The sequence below is a fragment of the Oryza glaberrima genome, chromosome 11, assembly GCF_000147395.1.
Source record: "Oryza glaberrima chromosome 11, OglaRS2, whole genome shotgun sequence".
Classification (NCBI taxonomy): domain Eukaryota; kingdom Viridiplantae; phylum Streptophyta; class Magnoliopsida; order Poales; family Poaceae; genus Oryza; species Oryza glaberrima.
In genome coordinates, this window is record NC_068336.1 from 16,404,334 (window position 1) to 16,431,535 (window position 27,202).

General features: G+C 40.4%; 2 protein-coding genes and 1 pseudogene across 3 annotated transcripts; 2 read left to right on the plus strand and 1 right to left on the minus strand.

Moving 5' to 3' along the window:
* Positions 1-6,424: 6,424 nt before the first annotated feature.
* Positions 6,425-8,242, plus strand: LOC127754076 (putative disease resistance protein RGA3; annotated as a pseudogene).
* A 1,154-nt stretch (positions 8,243-9,396) lies between these two features.
* Positions 9,397-13,120, plus strand: LOC127753722 (SWI/SNF complex subunit SWI3D-like). Of its 2 annotated transcripts, none has more exons than XM_052279146.1 (3): positions 9,397-10,106; positions 10,880-11,160; positions 12,272-13,120. In XM_052279146.1, the coding sequence occupies exons 1-3, from the start codon at positions 9,752-9,754 to the stop codon at positions 12,482-12,484; spliced, it is 849 nt and encodes a 282-aa protein (XP_052135106.1). In that variant the 5' UTR covers positions 9,397-9,751; the 3' UTR covers positions 12,485-13,120. The 2 variants fall into 2 exon arrangements, with proteins under 2 accessions (XP_052135106.1, XP_052135107.1); XM_052279147.1 differs by having other exon boundaries at positions 12,303-12,415.
* A 3,821-nt stretch (positions 13,121-16,941) lies between these two features.
* On the minus strand, positions 16,942-23,294 carry LOC127755721 (uncharacterized). Its single transcript, XM_052281392.1, has 5 exons — positions 23,285-23,294; positions 22,607-23,098; positions 21,567-21,613; positions 21,145-21,279; positions 16,942-18,849 (listed from the first exon to the last, which is right to left on the minus strand). Exons 1-5 carry the CDS (start codon positions 23,292-23,294, stop codon positions 18,715-18,717), a joined length of 819 nt encoding a protein of 272 aa, XP_052137352.1. The 3' UTR covers positions 16,942-18,714.
* Between the last annotated feature and the right edge of the window lie 3,908 nt (positions 23,295-27,202).

The window sequence follows — 27,202 nt, forward strand, 5'->3', positions numbered from 1 at the left end:
ATCACCATGACTCGCATGAAAAAAATATGTACTACTTAAGGTTTAGGACAGCTGATTGATGAATTATTTGATTTATGTGATAGCTATTTGAGATTATAAATGAATGAATTAACTTCTGAAAAGTTAAAAAGTTGTTTAAAAAAAGCACCATTTAGGAACTTGGAAAGCGTGGAGCGTGCAAACAAAAATCCAAAAGATGGAATCAGGGAAAAAATAGGGCTTTAAATTCCCTTATAACACTCTTGTCCTAGTAAAAGTTCTATTGATATTCATTAATATTGTGTTCACATTTATAACATAATGATATCTTTCAATTGTACGAACAAATAATGCAAAATCCAAATACCATATAACACAATACATTATAATTATTATGCAATCAACTCTTGGTTTCAGCTTAAATAGAGTTAAGTGTTGGAAAAACTAAACCCACGGTGCTTAATTCTTCTCTCGCTGCATCACACCTTTAATTTTCTTTTCATGTTATTAACAAAATTAATCATCTCCATATATGATTTGATGTGTGGCAAAGCAGTAGCGCTGCAGCGGTCGTGATCACCTTAGATGCCTTAGACACGACGCTTTGTCACACGTGCAAAGGTCAAAGGTGCAATTGTGCATTGTGCAGCAGGCAAAAAAAGAGAACTTTGGACACTTTATTTATTAACAATAGATCCGTTGATTAAAATAATGGGTCCACCGGTTCGAGGGTAAATGTAAATTAGTTAATATAGATTTAAATTGTTGATTTAATGGGTACACAATATAATAGTGTAGACTTTATTTTTAAAATAGAGTATTATTTGAGAATAATAGTCCAAAGTAATAAAAAATAGGTCCGATGATTTAAATAATGGGTCCATCTGTTAATTGCACGTATAAAGTAGTTAGTATGGATCTTAAATTGTTTATTTGATAGGTACACAATATAATTGTGTAAATTTTATTTTAAAATAGTGCATTATTTAAAAATAATAGTATAAAGTAATGAGTACACCGGTTTAAGTGGAAATATTCAAAGGGTAAACATATAATGGTGTAAATTTTATTTTTCAAAGATTGTATAGCTAATTTAGTTCCCTATGTTTATAAAGAGTTATATGATGGTATATTCTTTTGTTTGGAAAATTATGATTATTTAAAAAATATATATCAATTGTATAAATGGAAAAAAGAAGAAAAAAAGGAAAATAAATGGAGGGAGCCGTACGTACTACATACCCATACCCATGTACGTACCTGACCTACCTATGCACGGTAGAAAGAGGAGAGGTGGGACCCATAGTATTTTGTTTGTTTTATGATCAATTTTATCTAACGGTATATAATATTGGACCCATCAATTTAAGTGAAAATTAAGGGGTAGATGTTTTATTTTTTCTTAGAATTTCTAGGATTTTCTCTGATTTATTAGAGCGCCACGTGACAACTTAAGAGCGTTTAATGAACTTTTAGTATATAATAGATATAAGTATGAGCAACTTTACAGTTCTTGAGAAGATAGCATGAGATAAAAAATTTAGTGTGGTACCTCATGTTACCTTCTCTAGTGCTGTAAAATTTCTCATATAACTATACTCTATCAGTTGCCTTACATCCACAACCAATTTAAAGAAATAGGATTGGGAGAGATAAGCCCGGTCACTAGGATGTGGGACCGCTAGACGAAGCATTGACAGGAGCTGGACCCACGTCGAGAGAAAGGAAACCCACGACCCATTAGTATATCACGGCCCCGCAGTCAAACTGGCTATAGAGATGTTGACTTGTCCTAATTTGTACTATTATAATAACTAGGAAGGTGACCCACGCGATGCACGAGCATCCGTACTATCATGACGTGCCCTCTATCTACTTTTGATAGTCATATTTCATCTTGGCACACAGACCAAGGATAAGTAATTCTACTTATCATCTATTTAAACATGCTACTAGTCATTCCTCGTAAACAAACGATTCATTAATATTTACATTTCTCAATACTCATGTAGCTAATCATATGTGGAAGAATTGAGAGTCACGCATTAAATCCGAGAAAGTCATTAAGATGATAGGTTGTTCAATTGAAATATGTCTATCAAAAATAAATTTTTCAGATTTGGAAATATGACTATCAAAGATAGATGGAGGGAGTATCATTCATTGACTTAAAAGATAGATCAAGGTCGGGCATATCTAAAAACCATTCATTGACTTAGAATATAGATCAAGATCATATGACTTTTGAATTGAATTTTGGACCGAGTGAGTAAATATCATGTATACCATTTGATCACATACCATACAATATTGCTACAAGTAAAAATTGCGATAGCAAGGAACTCAAAATTGTTGTGATCGAATTGTCTCATGAAGATGCATGATTTTGTGGCAACCAAACTAAGGATATATTAGCGGTTGGATTGTTTTTCCTTTCGTAGAAGTTCAAATTTTTCATATTATTTTCCAAAGTTTTAAAGAATTTTTGTTAGGACACAAATCACTTGCAGAACTGCTTGGTTGGGTAGTGCAAAATATCAACAATTGTTTGAAGCTATTCTTTTTTTCTTGTTTGCATGTTTGATTGTTTTCTTTGAAACAATATTTGTTTGAAATTAGAGTAGAATTATATAAATTTAATAGGTATGTATTGTGTTTATCGGTAGACATGATCACCTTAGCCAGGAGTTATAAGACGTGCGACAGATACAAACAGAAGTTGGAAGAAAAAATAGAAGCACAAGTGAAGAAAACAATTATACTCTCTGGCTGCACAAAATCCCCAAGCATTCCCAAACATATTTCCCGAGCCCCAGCAACAGACAGTTCAGGTGCCAAGCAGTGTCGGATCGGTTGAAACATCACCATATCCAGTGGATCTTATCACCGGTCCGACGCCGTGCAGCCTCGTCGTGCCAATAGGAAGGGCTGGGAAGAGAAAGGTGATCTTATCACCAGTCCGACGCCGTGCAGCCTCGTCGTGCCAATAGGAAGGGCTGGGAAGAGAAAGGTGGGAACTGGACTAGCAATACCAGGTTGTTAGTTCCACAACATTCCAATTCCAGATGATTACGCAAGAGTGCAAGTAGCCAAGGTCCATGCGGAGCATACCTCATTAGAGCTAGATATCCCAGCACCGGAAGGAATAGAATTGTTTGGAGATGCGGTGAACCAATTTATATTGTGGCATCGTCGAGATATCCTCAAGGTCGGTCAGCAACCTTCAACACCAACTCCATCGGGACCTAAGACTACTACTGCTCCTGCACTGCCTTCTCCACCAGGGCCAGATTCACCACCAAAGCGGCCATATTCCCCACTTCCTTCGTCCCCACCAAAGCGGCCAGATTCCCGACCTCCTTCGTCCCCCCCCCCCCCCCCCCGCTCCCCACAACGTCCACCACCTCCATCTCCTGCTAAAGTCCCCATAGAACCACCTTTACAAAAAATGGATTCCATTCACCAATCTCCTCCAACATGACAGTCAGCTCTGGCGCAACCTGTTCCACCTCCTCGGAAAGCCACTAGTCTCCCAACTCCTACTAACCTTGAACCTCGTCAGCTTATCCCAAAGATGGTACGATCCACGTACGATAAAAAAGAAATGGTCGTATACAAACAAAGGTTAGTATTTCAGGTCCAATTGACAAGAAGAAAGATGAACCTCAACAGTTGTCGGATTCACAGAAGTTAGTGAAGAGTCACATTCAATGCAACACTCGACATTTGATGAAGTGCCAGAAAAGTATACGTATGGAAAGCCGTTCTTACCATGGCATGTCATGGAAAATCTACCATGGGAGATGAGGTTGATACATGATTGGTACTTGAAGGCATCTAAAAAGGGACTCGACATGATTACTATGAAGGTCCCGGATAACGCTTCCATTAGTGGACCTAATGGGATGCTCGTTATCTATTTCAACGACCTTCACACATTTCTCAAGCTCGGTAAAATGGACATCAATCTAGTTGCCGCGTTTTGCCTATAAGTGATTTACATTTTATGACATAAATGAATTCATTTGCAAACTCACTTCTGATAAATTACCCGCTGCATTACTTAGGATGCAATTCCTTGATGGGCGCAAGGGCTAGCAGACCGGTAGGATACGTAAACCCAACAAGGGTTTGCTGGACGGAACACATGGTTGAACTTCGTAAAGATTGTCTGGAGTTGAAAGATAAAACAGAGGGAAAAAAAGCTTTCATCAAACAATTGCACAAGAAAAAGAGGATCAATGTAGCAATGTACTTGGGGAAAGTGATGCACATGCACCAAGACTAAAATGTCCACTTTGCCGTACATATTAATTCCATACTACTATTTTTTTACTACAATATCACCTATAATTAACATATCTTCTTTGCAGCGACCACTATATATTATTTCTGGTATATCCATGGGACTACTTGGTCGTAGTGCGTGATCTGGCACACTACACCTAGAAGACATTCACGGAATTTCTAGTTTTGTTGAATTTGTAAGTATTGTTATACACTGTTTAATAACTATTGGCTCTTGTGCTCACAATTGACTCGAACAAATATTTTGTTTACATAGAGCACATAGGTATTACGTAGACCATAACGGACTACTCAAGAATGCCAACAGAACTAAGCTTCTCGTGAAGACACAATGGCTGGTAATGACAAGTTCGTGAAGATACAACGTTTGTGAGATGCGCAACTAACGACAACCCCGATTAGTAGTACATGTACAATTCGATAATTCGATATTGCTACCGGTTAATATAGGACGACATATTCCCAAACGGCTAGGCAATTCTATATAATGCCTAGTGGGAAGAACTATTATCCCGTGACTCGACCGCACGGTATAATACATCTCCCCATGTGGTCGTGTTAAGTCAACCGCACAGGATAATGGTTCTTCTCGTGCGGTTGGGCCGCCTACACGTGAAAATATGATTTTTGCAGACCTTCTCGGGTGTGAGGGCCGGCCTTTCGCGCGGCAATATGCCTTTCGGCTCGCACGCAAAAACTCTTTCTATAGTTATGACTGCCACTGCCACCCCCAGAACCCTTGGAGCTTGGGGCCATTGTGGGGACGGAGGTGGCAGAGGAGGAGGCCGGTTGCTTGCTCAAAAGTGGTCTATTCAATGCAATATTCATAATATAGATAGATATGAAATATTATATAGCACTTCCACTATTTTTTTAATACATGACGCTGTTGGCTTTTAGCACGACAGTTGACCATCCTTCTTATTACAAAATTTTAACTAAATATCATTTATTTTGTTGTGACATGTTTTATCATTAAATAAAGGGTGAATAGCCAATACGGTCCTTGAAGTTTCGCCTCGGACTCAATTTAATCCTCTGTGTTTCAAATCATCCAAACAAGTCCTCCAAATTTATTATTTAGGTTAATATAGTCCTTAGACCCAAAAAAAAATGCCACGTAAGCATATCAAGTCATCCTCGCATGTAGCGGTATGAATAAAATGACCATTCTACCCTTATATACCATATAGAAAAGAAAGAAAAGACACAAACAAAAAAAACAGAGCAGCCTAGGCCCAACATTGTTGCGGAGGATGGCCGACAAAGGAATTTACACGGTCAGTGCTTGGCTGCAGCAATCGTAAATGACAATTCTAAAATGATCATACATGTGCGAAATATTTATCTTCTTTTTTTCCTTCTTTTTTATATGGTATATAAGGGTAGAATGGTCATTTCATTCATACTGCTACATGCGAGGATGACTTGGCATACTCACGTGGCAGTTTTTTGGGTCCAAGGACTATATTAATCCAAATGATTAATTTGGATGGTGAAATATTAATCCAAAAGTCAATAGTGTTATCCATAAAAACAGAGGTAGTACCACCTCATTGATAGTAGAATATTGTTTCTTACAGTAGTATGACTTATAAATCAATAACAATTGAGATCGTTTCTACTGGTGACAATACTAGTAGCAGAGTACTTCTAATAGAGACCACCGTAATAATTACCCTTAAATAAGTACTATCACACAGGTTGGACCATCCGTTGTTCCTGGAGATTCTCGGCCCCGGAATAATATCCTACGAAACTGGGGCACATATAGTTTATATCACAGACTAAAAACCAAGACATGCCAGGCAATGGTCGGTTGGAATATAGCTAGTGCGCTAGTTCATCACTATAAGCCGCAATGCTTCTTTCTGAATTTATTTACTGCTAAAAGGCCTAAAACATTTCTTACTTTTTTATTACGTGTCCATATCTCATTGAGTTTATTATTGTCTAAGACTTGTAAAGTATGCGTGTTGCCTGTTCGGATCGCGTGTTAGAGCACATGGCAGGCACTCAAAATTAGGCAGCTAATCATCCATTGTCCACTAGCCACTTGTGATGTTTTTGAAATAATTAATCAATAATAATAATGTGCCTAGCCCTGTACATACATGTCCAGATGTTTTGGCTGTCATCTCTTCTGCTAACTCTCCCTTTTGACTTTACTTACTTGCTGAGTTCCTCATCAGTTCCCTTCCTCTCTTTCCAAGCTTGCTTCCATCGTCGACATCTCCTCCTTGATCCGAGTAGCTCGTGATGGCCGGACTACTTGCCTCTCTGGCCATAAGGAAAGCACTGGAGAAGCTCTCCTCCTACCTGGCAGCGAGCCTTTCGGCATCGTCGTCCTCGCCGACGTCTGGGAGGGCAAGGCAGGAGAAGGACCTCGAGGACCTGAGGATGCTGGAGCGGACCATGCGCAGGATCCACGCTACTCTGCATGACGCGGAGCAGCACTGGAACATCAGGGAGGAGTCCACCAAGCTGCGGCTCAAGGAGCTCAAGGATCTCGCCTACTACGCGGAGGATGTGGTGGATGCGTATGAGATGAATCGCCAGAAGGTGGAGGCTCTCAAGGCATTTGCAGGCGCCGCCAACCACAAGCGCAAGTACCAGCAGGTAAACTTCTGCTAGCTTCTGCCATTAATCCGATTCCGGAGTGGAAAGATAACTAATTAATCGACATATATATTTTCTTGGAATAGGAAAGCGAGGGCTTGTTCTGTGATTCTCATACGGTTGCCATTACAGACGAGTTGGCTATCAAAACAAGGAAACTTATTGAGCGATTTGACGAGATCAAGTATTATTCAGACAACTTTACTTTGTCGGAGAATGATGGAGAGATACGGCTTACTCCTGATATTAGTGGTTTGCAGACAAGCTCTGTTGTCTTTGAGAATAGCATTGTGGGAAGAGTGAAAGATAAGAACAACATTGTAGAAAAGTTGTTGTCCAAGAGAGGTGACAATCTAGCTAGTCCGGTTTCTGTCATGGCAATTGTTGGTATGGAAGGATTAGGCAAGACAACGCTGGCCCAGCTAGTGTATAACCACCCAGAAGTGTGCGAGTATTTTGATGTGCACGCATGGGTTTGTGTATCTGAGCAGTTTGATATCAACAACATAACACAGAGCATCATTGTCGCGGTTACAAAGGAGAAGTGTGATCTATCAGAAATTCCTAATCTCCAAGAGAGACTGGTAGAAGAAATTAAGCAAAAGAAAGTTTTGCTTGTGTTGGATGATGTGTGGAATGAAAGAAGAGATTGTTGGGATCTGCTGTGCATGCCTATGAACACCACGAAGCTTTGTATGATTGTAGTGACCACCCGCAGCGAGAAAGTCGCAAAGCTTGTGCAGACAATGCCAAACTTCTATAGCCTAGAAAGCTTGAGTTTTGATGAGAGCTGGTTGTTGTTCAGGCAAGTTGCTCTCACTGTTAACCAAGAAAATGCTCCACAAAATCTGGTAGAGATTGGAAAGGCTATAGTTAAAAAGTGCAAGGGCTTGCCTTTAGCGATCAAGAGGATAGGCAGCATGCTGCGCTATGAAACGGATGAGCAGAGCTGGTTGGAGGTCCTAGAAAATGTGCTCTGGGACATGGACCAACCATGGAACGAGGTTTCGCCATCCTTGGAGTTGAGCTACAGGCATATGCCTGTATACCTGAAATGATGTTTTGTTGATCTTGCACTTTATCCGAAGGATAGTTTACTTAATGAACTTGAGGTGCTTCAGTTGTTGGAATTAGTTGATCCCTTCAAAAAATGGCAGACATGGTAATGAGGATGAGCTTGAAAGTATTTATCTCAATGAATTGGTGGAGCAGTCATTCCTTCAAGAAATTTATTTTTGCTGTTCTTGATGATGACGAGTTGAAATTTCCTTTTTTCTCAAATTAACTGAAATAAAGATGAATCATTGTGACACTCAGTAGCTTCCTACGCTTGGGCTCTGTTCGTTTGTGGGAGATGGAAACCAAACTTCTTTGCACGGAAAACGGAGCGATCTATTAGCACGTGATTAATTAAGTATTAGCTAATTTTTTTAAAAAAATGGATTAATATGATTTTTTAAGCAACTTTCTTAAAGAAACTTGTTGCAAAAAACGTACCGTTTATCAATTTAAAAAGCGTGCGCGCGGAAGACGAGGAAGAGGAGTCGGTGATCTTCCGTCCCGCATGTCCCTCCATTTCTATGGCGTGTGGCTTGTGCACCATTCTGGCCGGTCCAGGAGTTTTGAAGCCTTGTTCCTGTAGGTGTTGGGATTAGCTTCATTGAGACATTTTGGGCCTAGCTATTTGGTTCTCTACCCTACCAATTAATTGGTAGTGTCAAAATCTAGACAAATTTTGGCACTACCAATTTTTGGATAGAGCAAAGTTAGCTAGCTATGTTTGGTTTGGTACCAATATAAAGCTAAATTTTAGTAGGATGGTGAAGAAGATTCTGAATATAACCAAATTGAACATGGGCACTACTAATTGTTTGGCATTAATCTAAACTAGCACATTTACTAATTAAATTACCAAAATTTTGGTATGGCACGTTTTGGCTTCAGTCCAAAACGGCCCTTTGATACTCTGATGCCTAAGTTGTTCAGAGTGATTCGGAGTTAGTGGTGGTGAAATTTCCACACTACAATACTATTTACATCTGCAATGACGCTGCCAACAGTAGTCCTATATCCTCTAAGGTTTCTTCCTATATATATGTGCTCTTCGTCTTGAGAACTATACTAGAAAATTAGGGCGTCAGTTGGCGCGCTCGCTTTATAGACCTATATATTTATTTTATTTAAGAGCGAAAATTTCACAAAATTTTATAAAAGTCAGTTTAATTTCCTTGAAAATCATGCAAAAATCATACAATCTAATAAATTTGTTGAATGAAATTTTGAATTCTAATTTAAAATAGCAGAACATATTGTTGAGAAGATCCTCAAGTTTTCTCTCTTTTTTCCATTATGCTATTTATTTTTTTCCAAAATAATTAAATTATCTACTAATCTTCTATACCCTATAATTCACCAATTGCAATCGTACATACCTCATTCATCAAATCCGATGACCTGAAATCATCCAATCGGACGATTCAGATCGTCCCACGTACCCCTCACCCTCACCTCCCCGCACCCGAAAATCACGCCGACACCTTGCCATCGCGCCGCCACCACTCGTCGTCCCCGCGCCCCCTTCTATGCCTTCATCACCGGGGCGCCACCGCCGCCGTCGATTCTGTACCCCGACTACGCGTGGCTGCGTACCTGACTTGCCGGTCAGATCCAGATCGGCGGCGAGCCCTGGCCACCAACGACGGCGCCCTTCCCTACTTCGACGGAAGCTGCTCTGGCAACCTCCTCCTCGGCCCTCCCCACCGTCGCCGATTTCCTCCGCGTCGCCTACGCCGGATCGTCGCCATCGCCATGCCTCGCCGGAAGAAGGGGAGACCCAGTCGAAGTGATGCTCCTCTGTATGGATCGCAGTAGCTGGTACCGGCGGTGGAGTTACACATCCTGCCAGAGCCGGGTGTCGGCGGCCAGCCGGCCACGGTGTCCCATTTGCGTCGCCTGTCGTGTCATCCCATATTCCCCCACTGCGTCGTTACCTTGCTCCGTTGCCTCGATCTGGGCAGTTTGCCACATCGCCATCTACTACAGGGGAATTGGAGCAGCGGGCAACACTGACAAGCAAGAGGGAGGTGAATGTGCTGGCGTTCTATTCGCCGCCTGTGCGCATCGCTGCATGTGCTTGTTCGTGAGCTCGAGGACAGCGCCAGCTTCTTGCTCTGAGGATGACCTGTGGCTGGATCTCTTAGGTGAGGCGCCTTTCCTTTTTTTTTTTCCAATTGCATTGCTCTGAGTGTTTGACCGGGGAAATGTATAGTGTGTATTGATAGATAGGAAATGTCATTTATCTAGGTTTTATTGTGAATTAGTAATCCATCACGAGTGTATTGTATGTCAAATTCCATACTTCTGCTTTAAAATAAGCTTTCATATTTTTGAATAATTAATAGGCTCTGCCATCCGGACTTAACTCTGTAATGTGGTCACATTCAAGAATAGATTTGATTGTTCTATTCATCTGTTCTCTGTAATGTTGTTGTGATTCTGTGAATGGAAATATATTGTGAATGGAAGTAGCAATAATGGAATTATAGACAAGATCACGGTATGCCGTTTGATTATTCTTCATTATGTGATATCTATAAGTCTGTTTGTTTATGTGTTTGTGTTATCCTTCAATTTAACACTCTCAAACTGTATGAATTGTCTTGTTTTTTTTTTTTTTTTTTGGTTTCACTCCCTATAGGATGGTTTTCATGGAAGGAAATCCACCAAATTGAAAAGAAAGCATTGCCTTCATTTTTTGATGGGATATCTTTACGGAGGACACCTGAGATATACTTGGGAATTAGAAATTTTATTATGAAGAAATTTCATTCTAATCCTCAAATGCATTTAGAGTTGAAGGATTAGAGTTGAAGGATTTGTCTGAGTTGTCAGATGGGGAGATGGATGCTCAGTTGAAAGTCTTGGGAGTTCTTGTCACACTGGGGTTTGATCAATTTCCACCCTTTTCCACCAGCTGTACAGGGGGTGAGTGAGCTGGTTGAGAGCATAACAAATGCTGATACAGAGGAGAAAATTTATGTAGTGGATAAATTATTTCAGTTTGAAACATTGCAGTCATATCTCATTCCTCCTCCTAACCAAGCAGAGGTGACAGCTTCGATTCACACCCCGAGCTTGCTTTCTGAGCCTACTCTAGCTGAAGATTTGATTACCCAAGCTGAGTCTTCTGTTGAGCACCATTGCAACTCTTGCTCAGTTGATTGCTCAAGGAAGCGCTACCATTGCAGAACTCAGGTTAGTTCATTATGATGAAAAGTTCATTATATCTCATCACTTGAACAAAAAGAATTACCTCACTTCATCAATTATTATGCTCTATTATTTTCAGTTTTTGACCATGGATGTTTCATAATCTCATAGTCAAGTAACTGAGATGTGGATTGTCCATACTGTTCTTTTTTAATATTGGGTGTTATTTTCAAGAAGATAGGTACTCATAAACCCCTGATAAATGTTTTGTGTGGTTGCCTATGCATCTCTCTGTTATGCTCTTATGTAGCAAACGAACTGGTTGATTTAGCAGACTTAAGTAGCTTTTGTAGAATAGGTCTATAGAGCTGCAGTACAATAACTTCTGTGAACCTGTGTAGCTTCTTATCATCTTGGTAGATGTTTTTTTACTAACATGAGAATGGATTACAGAGCATCGTGTTATACCTTATCCTTTGTGCTTAAACAGTAATTTGGAGCATTGTATAAAAAAAGAAGAATAAATCCATTTACAACACTCTATTATTAGTCTATTACCTGACTCTGGAAAACAACCATCAACTGCAAAACCATTTGATTCACATCCCTTGACCTGATCCCACCTGGTTTCTTGCTTAGGTAGCTTCATGGTAAGGTCAATATGGAGCTGATTGTAGAAGGGAAGGGACTGCTATGTGGCAGCTATGCTTCCCTTCTTGCCCTTGCATTTCCACTATCTGGGTTGCTATCTCAAGCCTGGTAGATAGGTGGTTGAACCATAGAAAGTGGTATGGACTAGAGGGGCTTGATGGGATGGGTTTGATTGCAAATTTACATATTTGTTGCGAATAGATACTTGTACAATTTAATCAAGTACCATATTTACGCAATTCTTGCTGGGCAGTGGTGCTTGCATTAATCCCATACAAAAATATTTTATGGCTAATTGCCTCAATTCTCATTCCCTGTCTCTACTATTGTCATGTGCATTAGGGCCCATATAGAAGCAGCACCCTACCGTTTTAGGGCTGATGATACTTCTATATGGTTCTTTTTTCTTCTTCTTTTTTTACCTAACAAAAGTACTGAACCGTAGTTTTGAGGTTTGATGATTTATTTAGCTGAATGCTGATTTTTTTCTCTTAAACCTTTCCAGGCAGACTATGACAAAGGAAATTTGGATGCAGGCATGTCACAAACTGATTTCATCATTATGGAATCTGCAGAAATTCCAGGCTTTGGTGGTACTAGCTGGACTGACCAGGAGACCTTGCTTCTTTTGGAAGCTTTAGAAATTTTGCAAGCAAAATGGGGTGACATTGCCGAGCATGTTGCTACAAAAACCAAAGCACAATGCATGCTACACTGAGCAAGAGCATGGTATACCGTTGTTTTATAGGGTCCGATAAGTGTCAGTCCATTTGGTTGAAATATCAAATATGTAATAAGAGCCTTCTATTTGTTTAGTAAAATATCACACAATCCTTTTGAGTTGATTAATGGTACTATGTTTTTCTGGATCAGTGATAACCAGGGTAGAAAACTCTTTGCATTGATAGTACTAGGAAACTGAATAAAACATTTCCAGAACTGGTGGAATAAGTGAGTTTTTTTTTCACTTCAATGATTGTCTCCTCCAAATCATGACGAATACTTTGAAGGCTAGAACACGTGCGGGCGGCACGGGGGGCAGACCCTACCGATATTTTGTAATGTGCTATTCCTCTATGCGGTTTCTCTGTAAGATTGAAGTTATTTCTTTCATAAAATTGGTTACATTCTGATCGGTGCAGTTTATGGTTCTTAATGTTGCCAACATACAAGTCATTTTAGGTAAAGAGTTTGAGCATTACTGTTGTTAGGTCCTTAAATTTGAGTCAGCGAGTAGTTCTGAAACACTGATTAAATTATATTGGAATGCTGGAGTTCACGGCTTTAATGGACCACATATGACCAAATTTGTTGTTGTGAAAACCTTATAACTATCTCATTCTTTACTCGATTGTTCTGCAATGTAACATATATATATATATATATATATATATATATATATATATATATATATATATATATATATATTATACCAATGTCATTTGGGTGTTCATTACGATATTGATTGTATCCGTTGTGTTAGCACGGGCATATTACTAGTGATAAAATAGGTGGTGATAATTTTAAAATAATTAAAGTGTTCCAGATTTTTATCAGAGCTACAATGTTCATCATTTCTTCTTACGACAACAATGCTAGGTTGTTTAGGTTCTTTGCAACCAAGATGTTTGCATTTACGCATGATTATTTTTTTAAAGTAGTAGGTAACATATCTACTGATAGTGAGATATTTTGGGTGATTTCATCAATCTCGGTATATGTATGTATGATCTCCTCGAAGGTGTTTAAGATAGGTGTGTATGTTTACATGAGCGTACGTGTTTATACCAAGGCTTTAATAGATGTGCAGGCGTATATGAGCATATGTATTTATGCTATGGTTTTAACTTTAAAAAAAAGTTCAAATGTACTGCAAAATTTGTGTCTATTAAAACTTGTCCTCTGCCTAATAAATATCTTAAAAACATACTACCATAGGTATTTGCTTCCTTCCCATAATCGATCATTCCAGATTCTCCTCTCAGCAGCAGCAGTTGCTGTGTTGTTCCCTCACTGTCTCACGAGACAGTGTGCTGCTCAGTCTCGTTTTTTTAATATGCTTTCGGGATTTATTTGCCAAGATCCTGATGACACGTGGACCAATCACGGCTGGCCAACACCGCCAGTATTAGAAACACTACTTAGAAAAAGCATTTTCAGTGACATAGGGGTTTTATTTTCACAGACGGGCATAGCCATCGGAGCAAAAACCCCGCCGGCAAAGATGATAACCAGGTAGGAGTTGGCGGTCCGCCTGCAAAGATAAAACAACATGTTAAGAAATGCGAAAGGCGAAATGACAATTCTACCCAGCAACTGCCATTAGCAATCAATTCTGCACGTCCATGTTCAGGGCCGAGCTGAGCCGACGTAGCCAGGGTTCGGCCGAACCTGGGCCGGCCCAGCAGGCCTCCACACTTCTTTGGTTCACTGATAGGTGGGTTTTTATCACGGTTGTAGCAGTTAAGGCGGTTTCCAGGACGGTTACACCTGACTTGTGGGCCCATCTTATCCATAAGCTTGCTTAGAGTAAGGTTTCTTCACTTTCTCTTTATTTTATTTGCTAAATTCCTACAACATATTATTCTCTAAGTATAAGTGAAACTATATTATTATAAAACAAATATGCATTATAAGCATATAGCTAATTCTCCTTTATTATAGTTATATTAATGGCCGAAATTTTGTCTGTAACGACCGTCAACAGCCTAGAGAATTCATATCCAGGAGGCAGTGACGAGGATCGACAAAGCCGATGCAGATCTGGAGAGAGCACGGGGAGATCAGAGCATATTGACTCGCAGATATGTCGTCGACGACCTCGACTCGGCCTCTCCTTTGGTCGCCCTCATGATGGAACTGTTGGCCCGGTCCGCCACCTATTGCCCGTCGGGATCAACTCTCCCTGTCGCTGGTGAGACCGCATCGTCGCTCTCGACGCAGAGCTGGAGCTCGTCGTCACCCGTATCACCGCCGCCACCAGCAGGAAATGCATCTCGTGCGACACGCCACCCCCCTTATCCCCCATCCTCTGCGTCATCCACCACAACTTGAACCGGAAGCACGCCATGAATCACACATCCCTGTTCACCCAAATCCACCAATTCGATATTTACTGTCGGAACAAAAAAAAAAACCCATTAAATCTGGAGACAAGACACGGTATCGAGATCAAACCATGCATGATGATGGCCACCGAACAACACGTCGATTTAGCCCTTGCCGTTGTTGCTGAAACTCCCTGATCGGCTGTTCACGGCCACCACCTAGGCCTCCTCCATGGACCGACGGGTGTGAGTCCGCATCACCGGTGCCGCACTTCGCTCTCAACAAACCGCCGATCTGCTTTGCTGGTGTCGCTGTAGATGCGATGGTATCGTCATATCGATCCAATTGGTTTGTGATCCGGAAAAATAAGGATGGTGGTGAATGGAATGGGAGTGGTTGGTTGGTTTGTTTTACCGCACGTATCTATATATACTCCATATAAACCAAAACTGAATGGATTTATGAGTAAACAAATTACTATAATCCGGAACAAGATGAGCAGGGGGTGTGTGGGATTGATCTCCTTGTAGTAGTACTAAGCAAAATTTCCCTTTTATTAAATAGGAACAACCAGGAAAATACAATGGTAAATGTGATCTCATGGCCAAGGGAGGAGAAGAAAAAACGTTGGACATTCTTCGATGTGATCAACCTACCAAACCAAAAAAAAAAAAACAACGAAAGAGTGGGTCAATACATAACACTTAGTGAGTGAGGAATTACACCACCGTGTGAAAACCTTACTAGTATGATGCATCACATACACTTCTTGACTTAACCTCACAAAATACACACCACACGGCATGATAATATATTTCAGGAACGCAGGGATTCAACACATGGTATGGCTTAAGAAACCATATACTACCCATGGCATTAACATACATCATATACTACTACACAAGCAGGGGCGGAGACAGGCCTAGGGCAACTTACTTAAATTTTGTTGATTCACCATGTAATTTTTTCAGAAAACTGAAACTCCATTAGTCGAGCTCTACCTTAGCCCTAGTCTTGTATAATTTCTGGCTCCGCCACTGTGCACAAGATCACCAGAAGCACATGTAGTTCCGGCAGCGTCAGGCCTACCGACAATCTGCTCGCCCAAAGCAGCGTGATGAGTTCGCCGCCACGGGCGATGGCCTCCTTGTGTCCATCCAAATTCTCTGATGGTGCCAAGTACAAGATCATCTTGGACCAGAAGCCTTCAAGCTTCTCCCAACCTGTGTTCGATTCCACCAATTCCTGTCCAAGTGTCGCGCCACGCTTCAGCACCTTATGCTTGGATTTTTCCTTGAGGCGGTTGACCCGTAGCTGGTAGGTAGTCAGCTTCTGGCGTGGACGGTGCAGCACAGCCTGCGAGGACGCGATCGGCATCCTTCTTCACGGCCTTGTACAGGCTCTTGCACCATTCATTGTCACCAGGGAGCAGCTCAGGGACACCAGGTTGGCACAGTAGCGTGAAAGGTGGGTGGCAGCAATCCTAGCATCTGATTGCTGCGGGTGCCTCACCTCAAATATGGATGTGGCGATGTGCCACACAAGTATGATGCTGGCTGTACCTTTAGAATCATATGCCAAGATCGAGTTGGTGTCACTGATGAAGCTTGGAATTGGAAATGTGGGTGGGCAGATTTTCTACACAATGCGGATAGTATTTGATCAGAAGCGTGCACTGTATATAATCGATAGATAGATAGTATAGTTGAAAGGAAAAATTGCAAGGGCTTGTCAAATCACTGCTTACCTTGAGACCTTCATCTTGCACAAACATCTGGCCTTTAAAGGCTTCGAATACGGCGGCCTTCACCACACTGGGTACCTTGATCTTCCTTTGGTAGCTGCGCCAAGGGAAGAAACATCTTCGACCGAACACCAGTATTGAGCACTGACTCATTTTATAACCTGAATTGTTCATCATCTTGCAACTGCAATACTTGAGCACAAAGCCAATGCATCTCTGCACCATCGGAGACTGCTGCCAACTTGTATGCGTGATGTAGTTGCAAAACAGGGCTACTTTGATCCAGTTTGAGCAGATGTAGAAAACAATGTCCCTCATCTCAGAAAGCATAAGCACCGCAAGAACTAAATATACTGGTATTGTGTCAAAGTACTTACTTCCAACTATAACTTGCTTCATTCCATTTCCAATAGCTTTATTTTTCAGGTTGGGGCAAAACACCAAACACTGCGCTTGGCTTTGGCCATTGGCGCCATTTCCTAACATTTCGATCTTATGAATTGGTTGTGAGAGGAATACAAACATATAAGACGAGTAACAGATGCTGCACAAGGACAAAAGTGTTTATATGAAAGGAATCAAACGTCTTGAATAAGATACTGGCAGGCTTGAATAGTAATAATCATGGATGAAAGAAAGCTCATCTGCAATGACCCGGAATACTCTCTCATAATCATCGCCTTGGAGGTACGTGTAACGAAAAAACTTCTGGACCTTCATGAAGCCAGCCTCAAGAACTGTACATTTCGCAAAACGACACCGTAGCAGCTCCAATAATGCGAATGAAAGGCACAAATCTTTAGGTTCAGATCTCAAAGTTATATCATCCAGCTTCCAGACAGTATCGATGGTTACTACCTTCCCGCTGTCTATGCTTTTGAAGCTGTAACCATGAGGCTTCTTCTCTACTTTGGCAGCGTCCTCGCCTTTAACCACAAGCGCGGGAGGAGATGTATGTTCATCTATTTGCTCGGCGTTACAACTTTCACCCAGGTGAGCCATGTGTCCTTGAATAAGGCTGGGATTCCGCCCGAATGCGACCGATCGTTGAGCAACGTGGAGTGCATAGAACCTCAAAACCAATTTTGAAAACGTAAGACAATAAATTGGCCAAAAAATTATATTCAAATGCCTATTTATCTTCATCGTGTCAAAGGCGTGACCTAAGCAATTCTTGGAGGAAGTAAAGAACTGGGTTGATGTTGTAGAGAGTACTCCCTCCGTCGCAAACCCTGGGTTTTCGTGTCCAACTTTGACTATCCGTCTTATATAAATTTTTTTTATAATTCGTATTTTCATTGTTGTTAGATGATAAAACATGATTAATATTTTATGCGTGACTTGTCTTTTTCATTTTTTTCATAATTTTTTTAAATAAGACGGACGGTCAAACATTGGACACGGAAACCAGGGTTTGTCTTTTTTTGGGAGAGAGGGAGTATAAGGTATGCAGTCCATGCTGCTTTAATGAGCAGATCCGTTGGGAATCCAACACTTGTACCTTCCCTTGAGTCGGCAGCAACTGTTATGCTTATATTGATGCCGATGGTCACAACAAGGCCATTCCAGACCAAGCTAGGATGATGTGCATACTTGGTTGGCATACCGACACTACCAATTGAAAGTTGAATATGTCACTGTTGAAATACTGGCTACCGATCGTTCCTGCAACGTCAGAGACGATCGGGAGGAACAAGGTGGCAGCTCCCAGGAAGAGGAAGCGGACCAAGGCATGGTAGCGGTGGTGTGGGTCGTAGGCGCCTATGCCGACAGTACTACTCCCATTGTTATAAAAATTAGTCGATATAGCGGAACGATGACTAACCTTCCCGATCGCTTCAGTCGTTGATCATCCAAGACATGCCAGATGACGATACAGGAACACACGATATTTGTTAATGAGATTCAGCCGAAGCCTACATCCCCAGGGCTCTGATTATGGGCGCTCCTCCCCAACCAACATAGCACCTAGCCGCTACGAGTCCATGACCACGCCGCCATCGTCTCCCTGCGTGTCTACGCTACATTGTAGTCGCCATGGTTACATTATGGTGCCCCCCTCTCTATTTAAGAGAGATGACGGGTTACAGAGTCCGACTCTAACTCCACCCCCTAACACCTATTACAACTTCAAGTCCAACAATAACTAAATAGGACTAGTATATTCGACACATGGTGTTCACAATCATCAGGCCACTGGATCGCTGCATCGCCTGAGTTATGTGTTTACTCATGAGATCCAATGCTTCGTTCGGAGCAGATCGGCGTATATGATGGCCGGTGGTGAGCCGCTGAAAGCCAGATTAAATTCAAGCAGGTACATTACTTCACCACACTGGGTACATTTGCGAGGTACATAGAGGTATTGAGTGGTGGAGTATAATATATACTAGTGAGCGTGCACGTGCAAGTCACGTCGATATATATTGACCATATACATCCATCGCCTAAATCAATCATGAGGGTTAATGTAATTTTATTGAAATAAATCATTCCTGAAGGTGTTGATAGTAAGTCCCATATCAATTCTCATTGGTTATCTTTTCACATGTTGGCAAGCTTACAATATCAATTCTGTATGTACTTATAGATTTCTTGTTTGATCAAATTTATTTTGAATTTGTAAAAATAAACCCCCTACCCCCATGCCTTTCTCTGTCATTTTTCTTTTGTACACTGATATTTTTCCCTTTGCATGTCTGAAGCAGCAACAAACACTGACTAAACATGTCAACGTGTGTAAGTTATTTTCAAGATGAGCCGACAAAATAAAAATTTTGACATTATATCTACTACAGTATGATCTCACACAAAAATAAAGCAAAAGCAAGGATGGATACTGCATTAAAGGCTCTAAAGATTTAAAACTGAAATGCACATACACATGTACAGCTGTAAAAGCATTTTAACTCGGTCATCGACCAATGTTAGAACATTGAAGAGCAATTTACAACCAAATATAGAAGATTAAGTCACTAAGGCTGTGTTTGGAGGTGGGTGTTGGGAACCCATCTCCCATGCATGGAAAACGGAGCGGTCCATTAGTACGTGATTAATTTAGTATTAGCTAATTTTTTTTAAAAAAATAGACCAATATGAATTTTTTAAACAAATTTTATATATAATTTTTTTTCAAAAAAACGCACCGTTTAGCAGTTTGAAAAGTGTGCGCACGAAAAACGAGAGGGGAGTGTTGGGAACTTGCTCTTGCAAAACGAGAGGGGAGTGTTGGGAACTTGCTCTTGCAAACACACCCTAAGTAGAGGTTGCAGTGGTTCAGAAGCAATGAGTGACCAAAGTTCAAACTTTTCAAGTTTAGACCTACATATGCCCCAGAACATTCCTACAACGCATCATTTTATTGGAGTAAGAACAGATATTGGCTGGGCAGATCATTAGCTAGCAAGAAAAATCCACTTTGTTTGATTAAAGATCGTTGACACCTGTAGGGGACAGAATGCAGATGTTAGTCGTTCCGTTGTGTTAACAGATATTGGTTTAATTTGTAAATAAGCATCCACCACTTTGTTCACAAATGCTCCAAATTTTTCATCAAATAGCATGATAAACACGGTATACATTGCTTTCGTAAGTACCCAAAACTTGAAATGCAGTTAGCATAATACAGATTTTCAGTTGAGGTCCATTATGTCACAATTATTGTTACGCATATTTTCACCAAATGAGATGTGAGAATTTTGTATTGTCTTATATCTCTACGTAACGGGATTTGGGATTTGGGTATACATATGCATTTCATCCAACACAAAATGTGGACATACCACCAGATGGAGAAGAGTTAAGCAGGAAGCAAGCATTAGAATGAATTAGTTTGATCGGCGAATATATTACTCTGAAAGCATCTTTATAACATTGCACCAATAAAAAAATGCCTTAAAAACATGTCCATATGCATAATTTAGTCCATCTGTAGCTTATCTCGAGGGATATGACATGCTTAATAAGTAGGATAAAACTAATAGGACTAAAGCTTTCATACTGTAACATGTGTAGGCCATTATACTCCAAAAGGACCAAAAAATTTATTACCAGGTCGGTCAAATAAAGTTGTTGACATTTTGAGTCAAACACATACACGAGTAAATAACTGTCAAACACCATGAGAACCTGGCATGCTCTGGTGTGTAATCAACTAAGAGCACCCGCAATGGTAAAGTAAGATGTTGTCTATAAAACATGTACATCTCAGGAATAGACTAAATTAATAGTAAAACACTTCAATGGTATGTCTACATGGGTATCTATAGTTCTCTAATCCATTGCCTCGTTTTTCTTAGCTTTGCTCTCTCTCTCCATTTAATCTCTTCCAAGTAGGAAAATATGATGATATGGATCTCTTGTAGAGACCCTATAAATAACCATTGCGGGTGCCCTAAGGGAAACAACATGCATTGATCAACTAAGGGAAACAACCTCCAAATCAGGAGAGTAATAATCATGAATTGACATTCCACGATCAAGATTCTTGGTCTTTCATTGTAGCATTACAAGTACCAAAGAGTAAATAGCAGTAAATTGAGTCATTTTATCAAACAGAATGGGAGCATGGGCAGAAATCAATGTACCTGTATGTTCCTCGACGCTGCCCCATGATCCACCACCATCTTTCTTCTTTCAATACTCCTCATTCTAATTCCATGTAAATGCAATGCGAAAATAGATATAAACCTAACTCCATGGATGCAAACAAAAATTAGCACCTGCAATTTAGTTATCATGACATATGAGTTAGCAATATAGTAAAATGGACTAAAATATAGGTAGTTTTAAACTGTTAATACTACAGAGCCATGGGAGAACTAAAGCAAGATGAAAGGTCAGAAGAACAGCCAAAGAACTAATAAAGCTAAATCTACATTTTAGTGCATGGCACTGAATAAATGCTACTATTCTTCTTGCTCGGTGAACAAGATTTGACAAACAAACAAAAACTCTTTAAAAAACTTTAATTTATGCATAGCGAATGTCAAGGGAACTTAACACTGACCAAATAAATATGTTCCACTGTCTTTGCATCTGCTGAGACATGCTGACCTGTAGTTCGAAGAAATATCCCAACACGTTAACCCTGTAACTCATGATAAAATTGAACCAGCTTGCTATATATAATTGAGATAAATCTTTAACAATATTCATAGAGTAAATATATCTGCAAATAAAGTATCATATTTACCAGGGTGAACTGCACGATCCAGCAGCTCTGCTCTAGGACAAATTAAACCCATACACAAACATAGGTTATAAGCTTGCCAAACACAGTTAGTTATTTCATCAAACAGAAGTTAGGCATATTTTGTTAGGCACAAAGTTACTACAATCTATAATGACATTTGTATCACACTCTTACAAAATATGACTATTCCCTTCTGGCCAAGTCAACCTGACACAACCAAAGTACTTACTGCTTAAGTTGGAATGCTGCGTAGAAAACAACGATCTTATCTATACTAATATAAAAAGCACTGAAATAAGAACTCAAATACATTTCAACTCTATTCTCATCATATAATAACTTAGAAGGATGCAGATCAATATTGACTAATGGAATAACAATCTTATAAATCCATCAGGAATAAACACAATGCCCCCTCCAGCCGCTGCATCCCGAAGAGTGTCTCCCCACTGCAATTAGCACTTTCCAAAAGGTCGCTCCGTGCACAGCGCCCAGTCCTCACCTTTGGCAGGGATGGACCATCCTTCCCTTTTCTATCCATATTCTCAATTCCCAGATCCACAAAATCAGGGATCACAAATCGCAAATCACAAATCAGCTTATGACAAGACAAAACAGGATCCCAAGCTCAGCGAGAAACTGCTGCAGTGCTGTGGTCCTGCCTGCTAGCTACCTGGGCGACGGCTGCTTGCTCCTCGGCGCCCGGCCACGTGCTTGCCACCCACACAGTGCAGCCGCATCGCTCTCCTGCAACGCCGTCACCTTGGCCTCTGGCAATGATGTGGAAGGCGGCGGTGGAGGTGGGTAGAGGGAGAGAGAGGAGGTGGAGGGGTGGTGCAGGAGTGGATTTGTACCTTTAGAGGGAGGCGAGGCGGTGGCAGTGGCGGTGTGAGCAGACCCCAGCTCTCCTTCCTCTTCGTCGCGACGCGAGCAGGGAAGCAGGCGGCTCCGGTGGGAGGCGGCGGCGTCGGGCGCACAGCGGCGCACGAGCGGAGCGGCTCCGGCGAGCGGCGCCGGTGGGAGGAGCCGGCGGCGGGCACAGCCGCGCGCGAGCGGCTCTGGAAAGCGGCGCCGGCGGGAGGAGGCGGCGGCGAGCGAGCGGCGGTGGCAGGAGGAGGTGGTGGCGGGCGCAGCCGCGCGCGAGCCGGAGCGGCGGCGGCGGAACGGCTCCGGAGAGCGGCGGCGGCGGGCGCGCAGGAGGCGAGCGGCGGGCGCGTAGGAGGCAGCGGCGGGCGGCGCCGCACAGGAGGATAGGTTTTCTTTTTCGGCGGCGGTGGGTTCTTTTCTTTTTATTTTCGCTAACCGCTGTTTACTGACGCGGGAATCGCTAATTGGCAGGGGCTCAACTTTTCATATAAACACCGTTGGATAAATAGATCTAAGGGTCAGGAGAGAGAGGTGTTTGATGAACTGGTGCTTTTTATATTAGTATAGATAAGCTGTTGATCAAGAGAGGAGTAAGGTATAGAAAAAAAATTATGACAGTGGAGTAATTACTAAGTAAATTATAGACATTTTAGTGGATTGAATACCTGATTGCATTGATTCGGTACCATTTAGTATGAACAACTTAAATCAGGCATTAATTTAGTTATTGAATGTCTCACTGAGGAAGATCACATTGGATTTTTTTTTCTTCCCTATCGGTTCCGTTCTTGTTTTAGAACTAGTTCATCAAAATTAAACAGAGGAAGAAGCGCCGGCACGGTTGAGGATTCAACATGAGACGAGATCGGCCAGTCAAAGGTTAAGCGAAGCGCATTGGGTAAGATGCCCTTATCGTAGTTGATTAGTTATGCATGCACTTTACAGATTCCATTATATATCATGTTCAATTAAAGCATATTAATAAATCTCTTCTTGAAACAAAATATAAATCTCTAAAAGACTTAAATGAATGAGTTTTGACATGTTCTTTGGAACAAAACATTAAACTAGTTAAAACCGCGCAAACCAAAACTTTTACACTAGTAAATGTGTTATTTGGAACAAAATATAAATCTAGAAGAAAGCACACAAACAAGAATCTCAAAGAACACAATGTAAATTTAGAGAAAACCACGCAAATGGAAACCTAAAGGCTACTAATAGGCAAACGACTTAAGTAGTAACTACGCAGTACCAATTTAAATTTAGAGACAATTTTACAATTTTCTCTCTACTTGGAATTTTTTATTTTACCCTTGATACCTAAGTAACTACACCAATATATACTCAAATACTTTTTACATGGGACCTGTTATTAAGAAGCGTTGGAATGCGAACATCGTAAAAGGTCTATGTAAATAAAGATTGTGTGCCATTTTTTCTTGGATTTCTTTCATTTTGTAGAAAAAAGGAAGACAAAACACAGCAAGACATTTTCAGTTACCTGAACACGGCGACTAGACGTGGCACCAACTGTGGAACACACACCAGAGCTCTAGCTAGCTTGGAACTACGGATGAAAACGGATCGGATACGGTCGGAAACTAGCTCTATCAAATTCATTTTCACATTTTTTTTTCGAGAATCGGAATCAGAATCGGAAACCCGGATATGAAAACGAAATCGAATATTGTCGAATACAGATACGGTGCGAATACGAAGCGAAACGAATACGACGACGAATATTAATCGGAACATAAGAACCCCTCAAACTAAGCATCACAAATCAACGAAGAAATATAACTCGTTATTTTTTTTAATAGAACATAACAACATTTTCAAATTTTAGTGTTAATAATTTTGTTATATCCGATTTTATGGTTGAGGGAGACGATTCAATCGAGAAGTAAGATATTAGCGAGGTAAAATAGACTTATTCCTCTTCTTGCAATAGTCAGCTAATTTTGATTAAGAAATCGATTTTCCATACGGGCCTCTTAAAAGGTTCGCATGCAAAAATAAACTCATTTTTATATGCGGATCACTTAAGAACTCGCATGAGAAAATCGATTTTTCCATACGGGCGTCTTAAGGAGCCGTATGTCAAAATAAAATTTAAAACTACTTGTATCGCACTCATATGAACTCCAAATTGGATTATTCTTTTGTGTAAATGTTTCTAAAATCATGTTCTATCGAGTTATTGTGTTCTTACTGCTATTATTTTGGCCATATTTTCTTGTGACTTTGTTTTATCAATTAAAAATTGAATTTAAAAAAATGGAAACTTCAAATAATATTTTGATGCAGTAAATAATTTCAGCTGAAAAAGTTATAAACATAAAATTTGTAGAACTCATCAAGAGCTACAACTTTTATTTTGGCCATTTCTTCATTTGATAAAATGATAATGATATTGTTCATAAAATTTGCGCATCTCTCTTATAGCTTATGAAACCATGTACAAGATATGTAAATTTTATAAACAATGTTACTATCGTTTTGTCGGATGAAGAAATGACTAAAATAAAAGTTATAGATCTTGATAAGTTATACAACTTTGTTATTGATGACTTTTTCAGTTGAAATCATTTAGTATTTGAAAATGTTGTTTGAAGGTGTTATATTTTGAAATTCAAATTCAAACTGTTTAAACAAAGTTATATAGAAAAATGACCCAAACAAAAGTTGTTGATCTTGATGAGTTATACAACTTAGTTGTTGACAATTTTTCCATTTGAAATCATTTACTAGCCGGAAAATTATTTGAATTTTCTTATATTTTAAAATTCAAATTTTATATAGTTTAATCAAAGTCGGATAGAGAAATGATCAAAAAAAAATTGGTAGATCTCAATAAATTCTACAACTTTGTTTTGTATAACTTTTTCACATGAGTTCATTTAGTATCATAAATTTTAATTCAAAGTTGAGGGAGGACATATAGACTTAATAGCTAATTCTTAGGCCCATTGGCCCATTTAGATGGAGGGATTGTTAATAGTGTAATTCAAAGTTGAGGGAGTTCATTGTCTACCGATTTGTTTAAAAAATCAACGGGATTTGTACATGCAGGGATCTGTGATGCACTGAGGTGTACAAGTTGCTGAGAAGCCGTAGCGTTTTGATCGCTGCGATGATGCATTTGCAGTTTGCATGTTACTGTGATAGGGAAGTTCACTGTACAATTCTGGGATGATTAGTTACTTGCATGCAATGAGCGAGCTGATGGATCTCTGAGCCATGTCCAGGATATGATTAGACAATGAAATAGTTTACTGTTGCATGCAAGAGTTGGAAATCTGGAAGCTGGAGGCATGAAAGGGTGCAGTGATTGGATGGATGCATGGTAAGGTTGGTTCGGTTGGTTCCTTTGGGATTCTTTATCATGCTGCTGGCCGTGGGAGCTATTGTGTCGTACGAATTTGTGCTGGAGCAGCTGGGATTGCATGTTCGAATACACAGGCTGATGGTGGTTGTTGCATGATGTGTTCCGTGCTGCTGCGTGAAGGATCCGGTTTGCATGCAATGAGGTTGATTGGCGCGTGCGGCGCTGCAAAATCGGAGATAGGTTTCATATTTATCAATTTGTTTCCGTTTGTGTTAAGATTTTCTATATTTTAGGTAGGGCCGGTCCATTGGTGTGTCTGCTGGTATTTATATGCCGGTGACGTCTGATTAGAGGACCCCGAACAATTTCAATCTACTATTTTCCTCTTCTTTACATTCTTGTTATTTTCTATTTTGTTTTAATGGCTGAGTTCTAGCGACCCTAGAATTTAGAAAATCTTTGCCGTTTTGCGCTGAAAAACGGTTGTGCTTCTCCACGAAAGCGAGAAGGTTATCCTTTGCTAGTTTGCTCGGAAACTAGTCGTTCGTTGTCACATAAGTACGATATTTATCTTCTTTGCTAATTTGCTTGTAAATTAGTCGAGTGATTCCGTGAAAATGAATTAATCTTGAAATCTGTTGCTAGCTGGTTTTGATATATCGAATTTGGCGACTCCATTGATTGTACCGTACAAATCGTTAGGTGATTTTGTGTTGGCCACGAAAAAACGTCAACAGGGATAGAGCTAGTTTTTCAGATAGCATATTCGTTTTCACATTTTCCACCACCGACGCCGCTGCCATATCCTCCCAGAGTCCCAGTCTCCAAGAAAAAGGCGCCCCCCAATCCAACCTCACACCGCCTCAGATGGGGATAGCTAATGCGCGATTGGTCGCGCGCGGTCGCGCGTGGACGCGACAGTGCGCTCCTCCTCTACTACCATTAGTCTAGTACTACTAGTACTACACTATACTACTACTCATCTAACTGCTGCTACTAGTGGGGCCCGCTCGCACAGATAGGTGGTAGTACTACTACTACTATACTTACAACACTGTTACTAGTACTACTTAAAAAAATATATGTATGTATATAAACTTTTGCATATGTATATAAATTTTATGTATGACGTATACAAACTTTATATGTGTATGTATTAAAAAATCGAAAAAATATACACATACATATATATAGTTTGTGTGCATATGTATAAAAAAACCTAAAAGTACATGTATACAAACTTTATATATAT